This window comes from Coccomyxa subellipsoidea (genome assembly GCF_000258705.1).
Source record: "Coccomyxa subellipsoidea C-169, whole genome shotgun sequence".
Lineage (NCBI taxonomy): Eukaryota > Viridiplantae > Chlorophyta > Trebouxiophyceae > Coccomyxaceae > Coccomyxa > Coccomyxa subellipsoidea.
This window is the reverse complement of record NW_005178037.1, coordinates 362,773-375,413: the sequence shown is the minus strand read 5'-3', so window position 1 is coordinate 375,413 and position 12,641 is coordinate 362,773. Positions and strand designations below refer to the sequence as shown.

At 53.2% G+C, this 12,641-nt stretch overlaps 4 protein-coding genes across 4 annotated transcripts; 2 read left to right on the top strand and 2 right to left on the bottom strand.

Annotated features, from left to right (window-relative positions):
- Positions 1–338: 338 nt before the first annotated feature.
- On the bottom strand, positions 339–2,836 carry COCSUDRAFT_62420 (hypothetical protein; the record flags this gene model as incomplete). Its single annotated transcript, XM_005648377.1, has 6 exons — positions 339–355; positions 621–809; positions 1,107–2,032; positions 2,195–2,300; positions 2,419–2,576; positions 2,733–2,836. 6 exons carry the CDS (start codon positions 2,834–2,836, stop codon positions 339–341), a joined length of 1,500 nt encoding a protein of 499 aa, XP_005648434.1.
- A 416-nt stretch (positions 2,837–3,252) lies between these two features.
- Positions 3,253–5,407, top strand: COCSUDRAFT_32898 (hypothetical protein). Its single transcript, XM_005648376.1, has 6 exons — positions 3,253–3,383; positions 3,599–3,672; positions 3,786–3,835; positions 4,020–4,205; positions 4,535–4,674; positions 5,015–5,407. The coding sequence occupies exons 1-6, from the start codon at positions 3,375–3,377 to the stop codon at positions 5,162–5,164; spliced, it is 609 nt and encodes a 202-aa protein (XP_005648433.1). The 5' UTR covers positions 3,253–3,374; the 3' UTR covers positions 5,165–5,407.
- A 486-nt stretch (positions 5,408–5,893) lies between these two features.
- Positions 5,894–7,409, top strand: COCSUDRAFT_62418 (hypothetical protein; the record flags this gene model as incomplete). The annotated part of the gene is made up of 5 exons (XM_005648375.1): positions 5,894–5,909; positions 6,062–6,138; positions 6,369–6,516; positions 6,699–6,856; positions 7,155–7,409. 5 exons carry the CDS (start codon positions 5,894–5,896, stop codon positions 7,407–7,409), a joined length of 654 nt encoding a protein of 217 aa, XP_005648432.1.
- Positions 7,410–8,610: 1,201 nt separating this feature from the next.
- Positions 8,611–12,529, bottom strand: COCSUDRAFT_62417 (hypothetical protein; the record flags this gene model as incomplete). Its single annotated transcript, XM_005648374.1, has 8 exons — positions 8,611–8,754; positions 8,951–9,085; positions 9,479–9,620; positions 10,098–10,285; positions 10,693–10,892; positions 11,222–11,405; positions 11,785–11,892; positions 12,359–12,529. 8 exons carry the CDS (start codon positions 12,527–12,529, stop codon positions 8,611–8,613), a joined length of 1,272 nt encoding a protein of 423 aa, XP_005648431.1.
- Between the last annotated feature and the right edge of the window lie 112 nt (positions 12,530–12,641).

The following is a 12,641-nucleotide window of genomic DNA, read 5'->3' as shown; positions in this document are numbered from 1 at the left end:
CAGAAGAGCTCTTCTGACTATTATATTTGCAAGGCTCGAGCCTTGCAAATCTTGCAGAAGGCAAGCATGTGATGCGATGCCCTGCTTAAGTGCATCAACATTCAGTATATCAACATTGAAACAGACCCTGTCAAACCTCTGTCATGTGTTCAGCAAATTCCCAACATTAATACAAGTGGGAGCGCCCGCGGGCGGCCACGAGGTCATACGCGAGCTGGGGGGCAGAACCAGTCGCAGGCCCGTAAAACCAATCGCCAGGGAGATATTTAGAGATAATCTAGGGCCAAAAACGGGGCAATCCCCCTGGAAAGGCCTCTAAACTGCGCCTCGCGTTCCGTTCAACTGCCGTGGCCGCCTGGCGAGCAGCCACATGGCATAGGGAAGGGGCAAAAGATAGAGAAAATCCGTACCAGGTTGACCGATCGTAAAGGACATTCGCCTTATGGCGAATGACCAAAAACCAACCCGGGAAAGGGGGCCCTTTCTTGATGTTCATTGGGTTCCTTTCGGTGTCATCAGCAATTTATAGCGCCATAGACAATTTAATTGGATCTTCTACAGCGCCCCACAAACGGCCAGTGCCCTTCAGCTTGCACTCCTGATGCTGATGTTGATCCTACGATCTTGCATGTGCTGCGCAAAGGGCCTGAACCCCTCCTCAGCATCTCTGTTCCCCCTTGCACAGGGCCACCCGTCGCCCTTGAAAACTCGAGGAATGCCGTGATAGCACTGCCGCGATCGGCCCTCCATCACAATCGCATCGCCTCCCCTTATGCGCATTGCCACCGGCTCTCCATCCCTTGTCTCCCCTGTGCAGGATACATGATGGCGGTCAGAAAGTTTGATGTCACTCTCACTGACACCAAGCATCATTGGGTCGTCTTCCATGCGCGTGATACCCAAAGGTAGCGTGACGGCTGCAGCATTTCACGCTGCATTCAATCTGCTGCTCCCACATTCTGATTGTCCAGGGCATCCTTATGGAAGGGGCACAATTGGGAGATGTTCTGCCACAGACAGGCAGGCTCCAGGGATTCCCAATACACTTGAATGGAGTGGGCCATGTCTTGCAATTGAGGGCAAGCTGGGCACTGCAGAGCACGCACCTCCCAGCAGGAAGATGGCGTCGCAGCCGAGGCTGAGAGCGACAATCGGTGCATGCATATTCCTTTCTGCATCATCCTTGTGACCGCCGAGCGTGTCACCCTCTCTGTAGTAATTTACCAGCGCCACCTCAGGCTCCCAGGCCCCCTGGCTTTGGCCTTCCAGCCCATCGACTCCACTCTTCACTTCTGCTGCTGGCACCTTACAGTCTTGTCTCCCATCCCCAGCAAGAGCGACACTTCCTTTGCTGTCATTATCTCTCCCATCCCCACACCCATTTCCGTGCCCTGTACTGGCAGCGCCCCCCATGCCGTCTTGTGAGGCTGCCTCTTTGCCGTCCGCATGATGACTGACAGGGGATGCGTCATCTGCATGATGACTAACAGGGCACATGTCGAGGCGGGCGATGGCTGAGGCGATGGAGACGGCCAGAGTGCGCAGATCGGGAGGGAGCGGCCGGTATGGGGCGTGCGCATCGTAGCGCCGCGCGGTCCAATCAAATTGCGGCCCCAGCGTGGCCCAGCGCAGCTTCCGCAGCAGCTGCGCCGCCGGGGGGCCCGGTCCCCCCGCCAGCCACCCCCGCAATCCCCCCGGGTCCCCTCCCTCCGGCCGCGGTCCGGCCCCTGCCGAGCACCAGCATGCGCGCATGCATGCATCGGTGCTGCCCTCAGTCTGACAGCTCGTCCTGCCATGCTTCATGTCGCCACTGCCGAACTGCTGCCCAGCTGCATTGCTGCTGATGCTGCATATAGTGCTGGGCGATCCATTCTTTTCCATTGGCGAATGGCTGCCGAGACCGAGGTCTGCTGTTTGGTCATCAGGAATTCTGCTATCTGGTGCAGCAGCGGACTGTGCAGTCTGTGAGGGGCTGCTGAGCGATAGCCCAGACTGTGCAGCTGCCCACAGTCCCTTCAGCTGGCCGTACGCCCTGCCGCACACCAAATGGACTCGTCAGAAAAGACAGGGTCAAAAAAGAAATTGATCTCACGAGCTGAACAACAAGCATTCGGCGTCACTTCTATTGGCCTATGGTTTGATCTGTAGGAGGAGCGGCAACGGATTCTTTGAAGGCAGAGAGAGAATAACATACCTGGTGTGGTTGGTGTTGCTGGGAGCCTCTGGATACTCCTGTAGCGCTGCTGTAATCAGCCGCTGCTGGACTTCGGGGCTGATAGCTCCAGGTATCAGAAAAAACCCTGCACAACTATGCGCTGATCAACCAAGCAGACTTCATGCATGGTCCCTGCGCCTTCTGTCTGATGGGAGCGTAGAGCAGCTTCCAGGCAAGGCCAAATGCAATGCTAGGCAATGCACCTGGATGACTGGCAAGGCCCATGATCTCTTTGCTCAGAACCTGGCTGTGAGCTCCCAAAACAGATCTGCCATGCCATGTGGAGCAATCCAGGAAGTCCAGCACCCCAGACAGATCTGTTGCTACTTGTCTGAGCTTGCCTCCACGCAGCTTGCCTTTCCTGATCACGCACAGACACAGCACTGATGCAGATTACTGCTATCTGAGAGATTGCAGTAGACTTTTGCGATCCAGAGACCATAAGCAAGGTCTTGGGTACTCAAGGTGGAGCCGAAGATGGAGCCCAGCAGTGATGTATTGCAGCTCAGGCCCGTACCTTCTGCGCATCTCCTGGTACCAGTGCAGCTGATGCTTCTTTTCTGCCGTTCTGAAGGCGCTCTGGGCCTCTGCATCTTCTGCTGGAGGCAAGTACTGCCCCATACTAGACGTCCAGGTCTCTCAGGGCAGCCTCTATGCTGCAGCCAATGTTTAGCATATTTGTGTATTGCAAGAGTCCAATTAATAAATCGAAGTAATTGCAGTGTGGTAATAAGGCTTGTCGAAGGACTGGGCAATCCAGTATAAGGGACGTGTAAACGAGTGCTTGCAATTGCAAAGTAGGAAATCAAAGAAAAAAAGAAAGCTTCGACTATGTACTGTACAACAGTGTGATCCTTGGTCTTGGCAGAGATCAATTGAGAGGATGCAAACCATAGCTGAGCGACTTAAAACCCTTTGCGCCACCTCAGCAGGCAATGAATCAGAAGCTTCCAATACGACGGAAGCGGGCTTGAATCTCGGACGACACTCTCTGTGAGACAGCTATACATCGTGCAAACATCCAAGATATCTACTGAGATCAAGTACAGTGAGATTAACTGGTGAGACCCGCCGACAGTTTGTGACAGAAAGGATGGCGACGGTTTCTTTCGGTGATGTGAGGATGCCCAAGTGGGAACCTGCTCGGGCCGACTCGGCAATGTCCTTGGTACGTCGATTCTACAAGACAATTTCTTATAGCATATGCTGCTACCATTTCGAGTATCATGTTTCCGGGTCGGCTTAACCTTGTGGAAGACCTGCTTTGTATACAGATCGAAAAGCAGATTGCAAAGGTGCCGGCAAAGCACGTTGATCACTGAAAACCAGCTAAGCTCCTTTGAAGAGTTACAATTCATAATCTTCGTTGTGCTGTGCTTGCAGGCTGCGTTTGTGGGGCTGCCAGTGCTGGCAGGCTTTGCTGTGTCGTTCCTGGGCCAGAAGGAAATCATCACATGGTAAGAGGAGGCTTTGATCCATGACTTCCTAAATTGTTGCGAGCCTCAGTTCAGCTTTTTCCATCCCAGGATTGTCTCTGCCGTTGTACTTCTCTTACCATGTGTTTTTGTAGGTACCCAAAACTTCGGAAGCCCAGCTGGCAGCCACCTGCTTGGCTCTTTGGTACATCATCTTTTGCCTCAACTGACCTCCAACTTGAAAAAAACCTGCACTTATTTGCTCTACGCTTATTCCTGCCATGAGCATCACATGTGAGTGACAAGCAGCTGCTTCTGAGCGGGCCCCTCACCATCTCTCACCCTGTATGCGAGGCATCAATCGACGAGTGCCCAATTCTGATGCACAGGCCCAGTGTGGACCACGCTGTACATCCTGATGGGCACAGCCGCATGGCTGGTGTGGACGCACGGCGGCTTTGAGATGCAGAAGCTGCCCCTGACACTCTATGGCATTCAGCTGCTGCTCAACCTGGCATGGAACCCCCTCTTCTTCCTCTTCCACAACCTCGACCTCGCCTTCTGGGATGCCCTGGGTGAGTCTCAATGCTTCGATTCCAGTTGCCAAGTGGCTTTAACCCAAAGTGTGCAGAATTGATGAGGTCTGCTTGGATCTGGCGAGTCAAGGAAGGGGTGGGTCATGTGGCAGCCTCTTTACCTGTAGCTTGCCTGCAGGACGCACCTTGCCTCATTCGGCAGGATCTGTAATCTTAATATTGAGTTATGGTTTTCTCAAAGAGCGGCTGCGGCAGTGCATCGATGTACTGAGTATCCAGGAGAGTACAAGCATGTGTGTTTGAAACCTGCCTCACCCAATATCGAGACAATAACAAGGAGCTCGAGAGAGTGGAGTGTGGTGTGACAGGTCTGGTGGGTACGCTGGGCCTGACAATCTGGTCCTTCCACAAGGTGGAGCCACTGGCCGCCATGCTGCTGCTGCCGTACCTGGCCTGGGCGGTCTTTGCTGCCTTCCTCACATCCACCCTCATCAACCTCAACCCTCAGGTTTGCCCATGACATCATTTTTATTATGCACGCTCTTGCCCAAGATGAAGAGCTGCAACAAGCCTGTTTTTGAATGTCAGCGCTGCACTGTGTGGTTTGATTATGAGGATAATCCATTCTTCTGCTAGATCTGGCAAGTCCAACAAGAGGCAGGAAGGACCCTTTGTTTGCAGCTTGTCTGCTGTTGCGCCGTGCCTTTTAGCAGGAAAAGCTTTTCCAAAAGTGGTCTTCATTCTGGGCTTATGTGCAGAGAGTTGTTGGACTGGCCTGATTGAGATGTGTGACAATAGCCACTCAATAGTAGTGTGTCTAAGTTCAGAATCATCATTGGGTTGTGCAGGAGTCCATGGCTGGCAGGGCTGTGGAGAAGGAAATTGACATGCGTCCGTTGGGCGGCATCGGAGCGGTCAAGCAGGAGCGCGACATGCGTCCGTTGGGCGGCATCGGAGCGGTCAAGCAGGAGCGCGTGGTGGTCAAGAAGGAGGAGTGATGTGCTGACCCTGGTTAGCAGCAGCATGTTTTAGTTGTGATTTGTGTGACCTCAAGTCCTTGCTGAGTCCTGGCCTGTGCGTTAGCCAGTAAGCAGTGCCCATTCAACATGTCCTCACCAAGACATGGGTAGCATGACCTTTAGAGTGTACAAAGGGGTAAAAATGCTGATGTTTTTGAGGTCATTGTGACCAGATCTGCTCTGCCAGATTTCAGTGAGTGCTGTGTAAAGCATATGCATGGCTGTACATGCGCACGATTTTGACCCTCGAAACATTCAAGAGTGTAATTTGCGCTGACCTCCTGTACATGTAAGGCCAACAGATGAATGAGATCGAGGAGTCAAATGCCTTCATTGTCTTGCAATGTCTCTCTTAACTTGATATCAAGAAATAGAACCACGTGATCTCACGTGCTAACAAGCAAGGTCTCACCTGTTTTCATGACTTCCACATTGATCTGACAGCAGGACTGCTGTAAATCTAATAAAGACCACTGGCTCCCCAGATTGTTTGCCTTGCATTGTTTCGTATTGAGAGGGATCCTTCTGAAGCGCTCAGAGCCCTCATTCTCTTTAATCTCTTGTACTGCATTTAATGAGCGCATTCAGGCCCGTTTGTTTGTTTACATGATGGATAAATGGCCCTTCGAGATACGGGTGGGAAGTACAGGATTTTTCTGTCCCGGCATCTACTGTGGCATCGGCATTGCGTATGGCCGTGAAGTGTCAATGGCTGGGGTACCGGGTGATCTCTCGGATCCATGTTGTCACATCAAAATGTCAAATGTAATTGATTTGAGTATCTCTTACATCGATATGATTCATTCTAGTAGACCCTCATTCTGCGATGCCAGCACTGCAACTGTCTTTCTCAGGGGTCCATGTTGCGATGCGCAGGGTTGGGGCAGCTTCTGAACAGCGTGTCTATGAGCCTCTCTGGCTTTGACAACATGATCGGGGGTGTGGGCACACAGGTAAACACCCTCAAAGACGCTCGATGTCTTGGCCACTCCATCCCTACAAAAAGACTTTCTCACCCCTATATTTGCCTGTAGCGATGCAATTTGAGAGTTGGGTCCCTGAGCTGGTGCTGGTTTTGTGAAAGAGCTGGCAAAAAGGGAGACTCGAGCGCTCTTCTGTCGCTGTCTGCTGCCTATACTCTGTGATGACTCAATTTGCTGGCTAAGTTGCATGCTCTCTGCAGGTGCGGCGCAGGGTGCGCAGCAGCAGCATGAAGGGGGTGGATGCAGGCCTCATGTGCGGCTTTGGGGTGGGCTATGGCTTTGGGGCAGGGCTGGTGCTCAAACCCAGCGCCCTGCAAGCGCTGCAGAGAGCTGTCCAGGACCTCAATGGTGCACACTTCGCATCTTGCCTGTCTTTGAGTGGACTGACTTGATAGCACCGCCTGTCATGATCAATCAAAATCAAGGGATCCTCTGCGTCTTGCGGGGTGACATATCTGGAAATCAATGGCACCACGCTGTCCCTTTGCATGTGATGTTGGTCGGATGATCAGACAGTTGTGGGTGTGCAGGACGAGTGATGGCAGCAGCAAAGTCCAGAGTGCCCCCGCAGCTGACTCAACTCATGAAGCAGCCCGGGTCAGATACGTTCCCGTTGGCACAGCAACAGCGGCTGGGGACAGCGGCTCAGGCTGTTACTAGCCCTTCTGTGCGCTTGGGCGACTTCTCTGTGGGCGATCAAAATACTGTCAGCTTGCTTGCAGTTGGATCGAGACACTCAACGCAAAGTAGACATCAGGTGACAGCCATCTCCATAATATTCAAAACACGGTGCTCCGAGTCTCTTTCAGAAGGGCACGTCACTGCTGCAATGAACAGGGTGATTTTAAGCAGTGATCAGGCCGCCTGGTGAGGCTCTTAAATCTTGGGGAGGTCTGCGTTGCAGTACCTGACAAATTTACTGCAGGTTTCTTTTAGAAAGACTGGGAGATTGCTGCGCTCACTTGTGGCCTGCCTGGATCATTCAGAAGGGGAGAGTGGGCGGAAACCACTCGCACTTTCCTGACAGCAGTCAAAGCGCCAACAGCAAGCTAGGATCAGCAGAGGCGAGCAGCGGACAGGAGTTGCATGTCAGGATGGAGCAGCCAGATCTGCAGGAGTTCACAGGAGCGCTGATGCAGCTCACAGCAGGTCTCAATGACTGTGCATGCAGCTTGAGGGAGGCCACAATAGAACTGAAGCAGGCCTGTGCAGAGCTGAGAAAACATGGCAACGGTGCCTAGCTAGGTTGACATTTGTGCTGCATGTTTTCTTGCTGAGAATCAAGCCTATGCTTGTGGGGATCCGACTCTGTACCCCATGAAATCGAGACGAATGTGACAATGGCTACAACCTCAACTATAATGTTCCACTGATGTTTGAGCCCATGATGCCAACTTGGCAGGCCTTGTCATTGTGACTTTATCTGCAGGTCAGATTCTTTTCCTATCACAGTATTGATGCGCCTGTCTTTTGCAAGGGCCACATATAGAGGAATCCAACCGTGTAAAATTGGAAGCTGCCTGCAAGATCAGATTGATCAAGTGATCTGGTTCAAGAAGCCATTGGAAGACCTGAACTCCACTCTTAGCTTCTCCTCTGTGGTGCAGCGGTGAAATGTATATTGGTGAAAGTGACGGTCAAGATTCAACCTTTATTACAAGTTATGTTTGTATCTAATTTGTGCTGGCTGTTTCGATACCAAGAGCTCATGTGCACAAATGAATTACAACAATTGGCAACCTTGCCAGCACAGCTTCAAGATTTATTCGCGCAAAACCCCTCCCATCATGCTTATCAATGCAACAGGCAGATGTTTATAGTCCATCCCTTTATGTGCCACGTGGCTACCTTCCTCCAATCTTTCATGCTTTGCAGACACAACTCCTCCGGTTCAACACTGCCTATGTGCTCCCAATTATTCTGGGGCAATCAAGTCTGGCCGCAGCTGCAAAGTGCTCTTGACAGCTTCGAGAGGCTGTGAACAACATACACAGCTTCCGGCTTGGCTGCCACAAGCGTGACCCACGTATGTTCCTCCATTGTTTTCAGAGGGACCCTGCCAACATGGATCCTGCCTGTGCGCACAGGCACCCCAGCGGGCACTTGCTGCTAATCACTCAAACCAATAAGCTAATCATGAGAGGTCCATGAACCCCTACAGTGCCCTCTTAATCTAATGCATCGATAGCGCTCCCCAGGCGGTGCTGCCAGCTTCTGCTGGTGCAACCCATAACCGGCATCATGACAGCTGCTGTGCACGGGCTGCAACGCTCAAGAATAACATCGACGTCTGCTCCCTCCCTCCTGACTGAAGCGCCAAATATGGCTGCACATCGGCTTGATCCGGCCGCGCCTAATTTGGCTCAGCGCCAGATCTGCACCCGCGCCAAAAGTAGACGTACGCCAGATTTGGCCGAACATCAAAATTGGCACCGCGCCGGATCAGGAGGTGTCCGATAGTTTGGCGGCTCCGATGCGCGATGCGCCGGTGGCTGCCTTGTCGGGCGGCGGCTGCTGCAGAGCGGCCGCCGCGTCACGACCCCCTGTCGTCCCCTCCTCCAACGCCATGAATCCCCTCATGATGATCTGCGCACAGCAAGGGATGACGTCATTCCCGGGAAGCAGCGACTTCAAATCAGGAAATCTGGATACAATATACCTTTCACTCGGTGCAATGGGAGATACGGTAATATTCAGCAGACCTGTGGGTATCAGCCACGCACGATGTGCTGTGCAGGCATAACCAGAGTCTTTCAAGCTGTAGCAGTTGAATTGCGCACACCTGTGGCTCATAGAGGCGCACAAAGAGCCCGTTTTTGAGAAGGTCCACGACAGTCTCCGGCTCGTTCCAGACCAGGCGATCCCGGAACCACTTGAGCAGCTCCGCGTCAGTTTTCAAGGAGGCCGCCAGGAACGCCTGCACAGACAGACATGTCATGCCCCACTCCCCGGACTGTCTTTACACAAAAAAAGATGCAGTGATGAACTGCAAGCAACATTCTGGTGTCTGCTTTCCAGATTTGCCGCTTCATTGCACTAGACGCAGCGCCCTGACTTGCTAGCACCACATGTTGCCCTCCCCTTCTGCCAAGCACGGTTTTTACTTCTCTTTCAGGTGCACATGCCCAGGGGAGGCATTACTGAGCCATGTGAAAGAAGCCCTGCAGACCCGTCTGCCTCTGCATGCAGACGCGCTTACATGTCCAGCGATAGGGTGCCCCACATTCACCGCATAGAGATATGATGCCTCAGGGCCAGATTAGTAGCCAAAGAAATAGTGGTGTTGCTAGGAGGTCTGCCGGGCGCGCACCATGCGGTCAAAGGGCAGGATGAAGCAGCGCTTGGCGTCGTCCTCTGTGGGAGCGCAGTCGCAGCGGTCGCGTCGGCTTTTCAGATCATCGAATTTGTTGTAGGTGTAGTGCAGCACCGCCACCTCATCACTTGTCTCCTCCCTGCAGCACTGCCCATTTCAATGCTGCATTGGGGGGAGCAGGGGTCACCGGTGTCTTGCTTTCCTTGACTGTACTCCAAGTAGTGCAGCCGCGCAATGGTGTGATGCTGAAATAAACCCAGAAATGGTTGTTTGAGCCACCCCCTCTGCACTCCACACAGAGTCTATGTAAAGCAGCGAAGTTCCAAGCCTGAACACGTGGTGTTGTCAGCTTCACATATGCACGGGGATTGCAAATGTTTCAAGCCTGCAGCTGCAGTCTGACGAGTTTCAGGTTCGCATGGAACTTGCCGCAAATTCAATTCTGCAGCTGCCTCTTTCTGAGCTTCTGACGCTTGTGGAGCTTTGCAAACAAGCATTCAGAGCACAGGGCACGCCTCAAGAGGCGCCCAGCAAACACTGCTGGACAGCACAGGTCTAATTTCCGAATCCCAGGAATAAGCATGTGGCAGGTGTCAAAGAGAGGGCAAGCACGCACTTGGGTGCCTTATTGTAGGAGTACCAGCGGTGGGCGCCGTTGGGGCGCAGGCCCGGCTGAACACGTGCGGCCGACTTGCCGTTGCCGTAGGTGATGAAGTAGTTGGGGTTGCCCCTCGCCACGGTGTGGTAGGCCTTGAAGTAGCTGTCGCTCACCACGTGGTGGTAGTTGCGCTTGAACAGCGTCACCTGTGCGCAGCAGGCCGGCAAATGCGTGTCAGCTGCAGTAGCTTGAGCTTGATCCCGGCGAGTGCCACAAGTCAAGACAGGACTCCACTGCAGATCCCTAATGGTCAGGCTGTTCTAGAAGGATGGAAGAGAGCCGCAGGCAGACACACGCAAGTTGCTTGTCCTCCAGCTATGGTACGGTGAAAAGGCAGGAGCTTGCATTTAAGAAAAAAACAAATTATGCTTAGTAGGTGTCAGGAGAGCATGTCGTAAGATGAAGCCGAGCCCCAAAGTAATGACACCTACAAGCCACCCATCCCACTCCATCCATCTATCCCATACGGGTCACCCTGCTTGCCTTTCACTAACTCAGCATGCCAACCACAATGATCCACTCTCACAAGGCAGCTAAGAGGGCGGCCGCCCACCTCGGTGAAGGGGTCCTGAACGTCATCCCGCTCCGGCAGCGATTCATAGTTTGGGAACACAATGGTGTCCACGTCAGCAGGCACGTTGGCCAGCACGCGCTGGATGGAATACTCTGGGCCGCCCCCCGGATACACCAGCTCGTCCGTGTCGATGTGCAGGATCCACTCCACTCCGTCCTTCGCCGCCAGCTCTATGCCCGCTGCGCAGTGGAACCAAAACGTCAGAACGGAGATTACAGGAGGCGTTACTTGGGCAATCATAGAAAACAGCCCTGCACTGCTCTGCTGGTCTTGCTAAACACTTTCTTTATTTGCGGAGCGGGCGTGCAGCAATCAGATGAAGGCCCTAGCTTGCTGTCATGTACAAATGGCGCAGAATGCCCATCTGCTGGCCGGCATTCACCTGCTTGATTCCTACTTCTCAAAAGAAGATTGAGGCAGGCCTCTCCCAATGGCGTTTGTGGCGTCTGAAAGCGATAAAATGACACGGCCTGCATGAAATATGCAGGTATGGGGAAAGCAGGCGCACCCTCCATGTTTAGGGACTGCAGGACGAAGAGCTCGTGGTTGCAGGGCTTGTGGAAGAATGCGGCGAGCCAGGTCTCGTTCCAGATGCGCGAGTGCGTGTGCCGGTACTTGAGCTTGTCGTCACGCGGGATCACCGTCACCCCCGGCAGCGCCCGCAGCCGCGCCTGCACCTCCGGCCGCGCCGCCTGCGCCAGATCAGGCCATGCCGGTCAGTCATGTGCATGTCGGCGGTTAGTCACCTTCACGCCAGCGGCTGAGACGAGCGCCAAATCGCTGCTCCCAGAGCTTGTATTGGCAATAATGGTGACAGAGTCAAGCATGAATGGTTTGATAAACAAGCATCAATAACACCATTTATGCTTGCAAAAAGGAAACCATTGATTTTGCTCCAGGGATCAGGCATGGGTCACACCAACCCCGTCATGGCCCTGAGCAGACATTCAGATACAGCACAGCGCCCTGCAGCTGCCGCAGTTGCAGTAGCAAGTACGCACTGGCATTGTGATCAATGATCTGGCTTGACAAGTAGATGGTGACTTTTGGAGGATGTGAGGGGATGCGTACCTGGCCGTCCACAAACAAGTAGAAGGTCTCCACGCCGATGGACTTATGATAGTCCGTCCAGAGCTTGATCTGCTTGTAGCCCTCCGACGTCGTTGTCACAAACGCCAACTGCACAGCCACAAATGCTATCAGAATGAACATCGTGGAGCACTTACTATATACCGAGCTGCTGCCAACCAAATGACAGCTCCAAACACATAAATCATGGAGTTGAGAGTGCTTGCGACTGCCATTGCTTTGGTGGTGCTCAGACGCATGCAGTGCAAGCCTGACGATGCATTACAGTGTATAAGCACCACTGCCACAGTGCCACCATTAACATGTGAGACAGCAAGGTGCACCGACTTAGTTAGTCCGCCCAATTCAGAGGAGCACCTGAGAAGATGGGGCCAAAGAGATATGGCCTGCCCAAATCCAAATCAAGCTGCAAAACCAGGGCTGGGGAGCTCGAAACAACACCAAATTCACCGATAGATGAAGGGTAGAGACTAGAAAACCTTCAATCATGTGAAGTCCACTCTAGTTTACTAGCACCACAAGCAATAGGCCATCATCGGCCCTGTGAGAGGCGCACCCTGGGCCCCTTAGCGCTGCCAAAGGACGTGGGCCTGAACCCATTGCCTGGCCGCCAAAGGCTGGAAGTCTTCTCGGTCCTGGCCACATATGTATCCTCCTTCTTCCCGCTGCCACTCACATCCACCAAACCCCGGCTGTTCACCCCTGAGCTCCCATCCCTGCGCCACATATTGGGGTCACCAAATCAGAAACATGGAGAGTCTGCCAGCATGCTTCGTGACACCTGCTCCTGTGGTGTGTTCAGCAGCACTCAAGAGGGTCTCTCTATGCAGGGGCAAGTA

Excerpts from the sequence above, each read along its gene's own strand:
- COCSUDRAFT_32898 (XM_005648376.1), top strand. Across the intron at positions 3,836-4,019 it reads GCCACCTGCTTGGCTCTTTG|GCCCAGTGTGGACCACGCTG; the intron begins GTACATCATCTT and ends TCTGATGCACAG. Across the intron at positions 4,206-4,534 it reads CGCCTTCTGGGATGCCCTGG|GTCTGGTGGGTACGCTGGGC; the intron begins GTGAGTCTCAAT and ends GTGGTGTGACAG.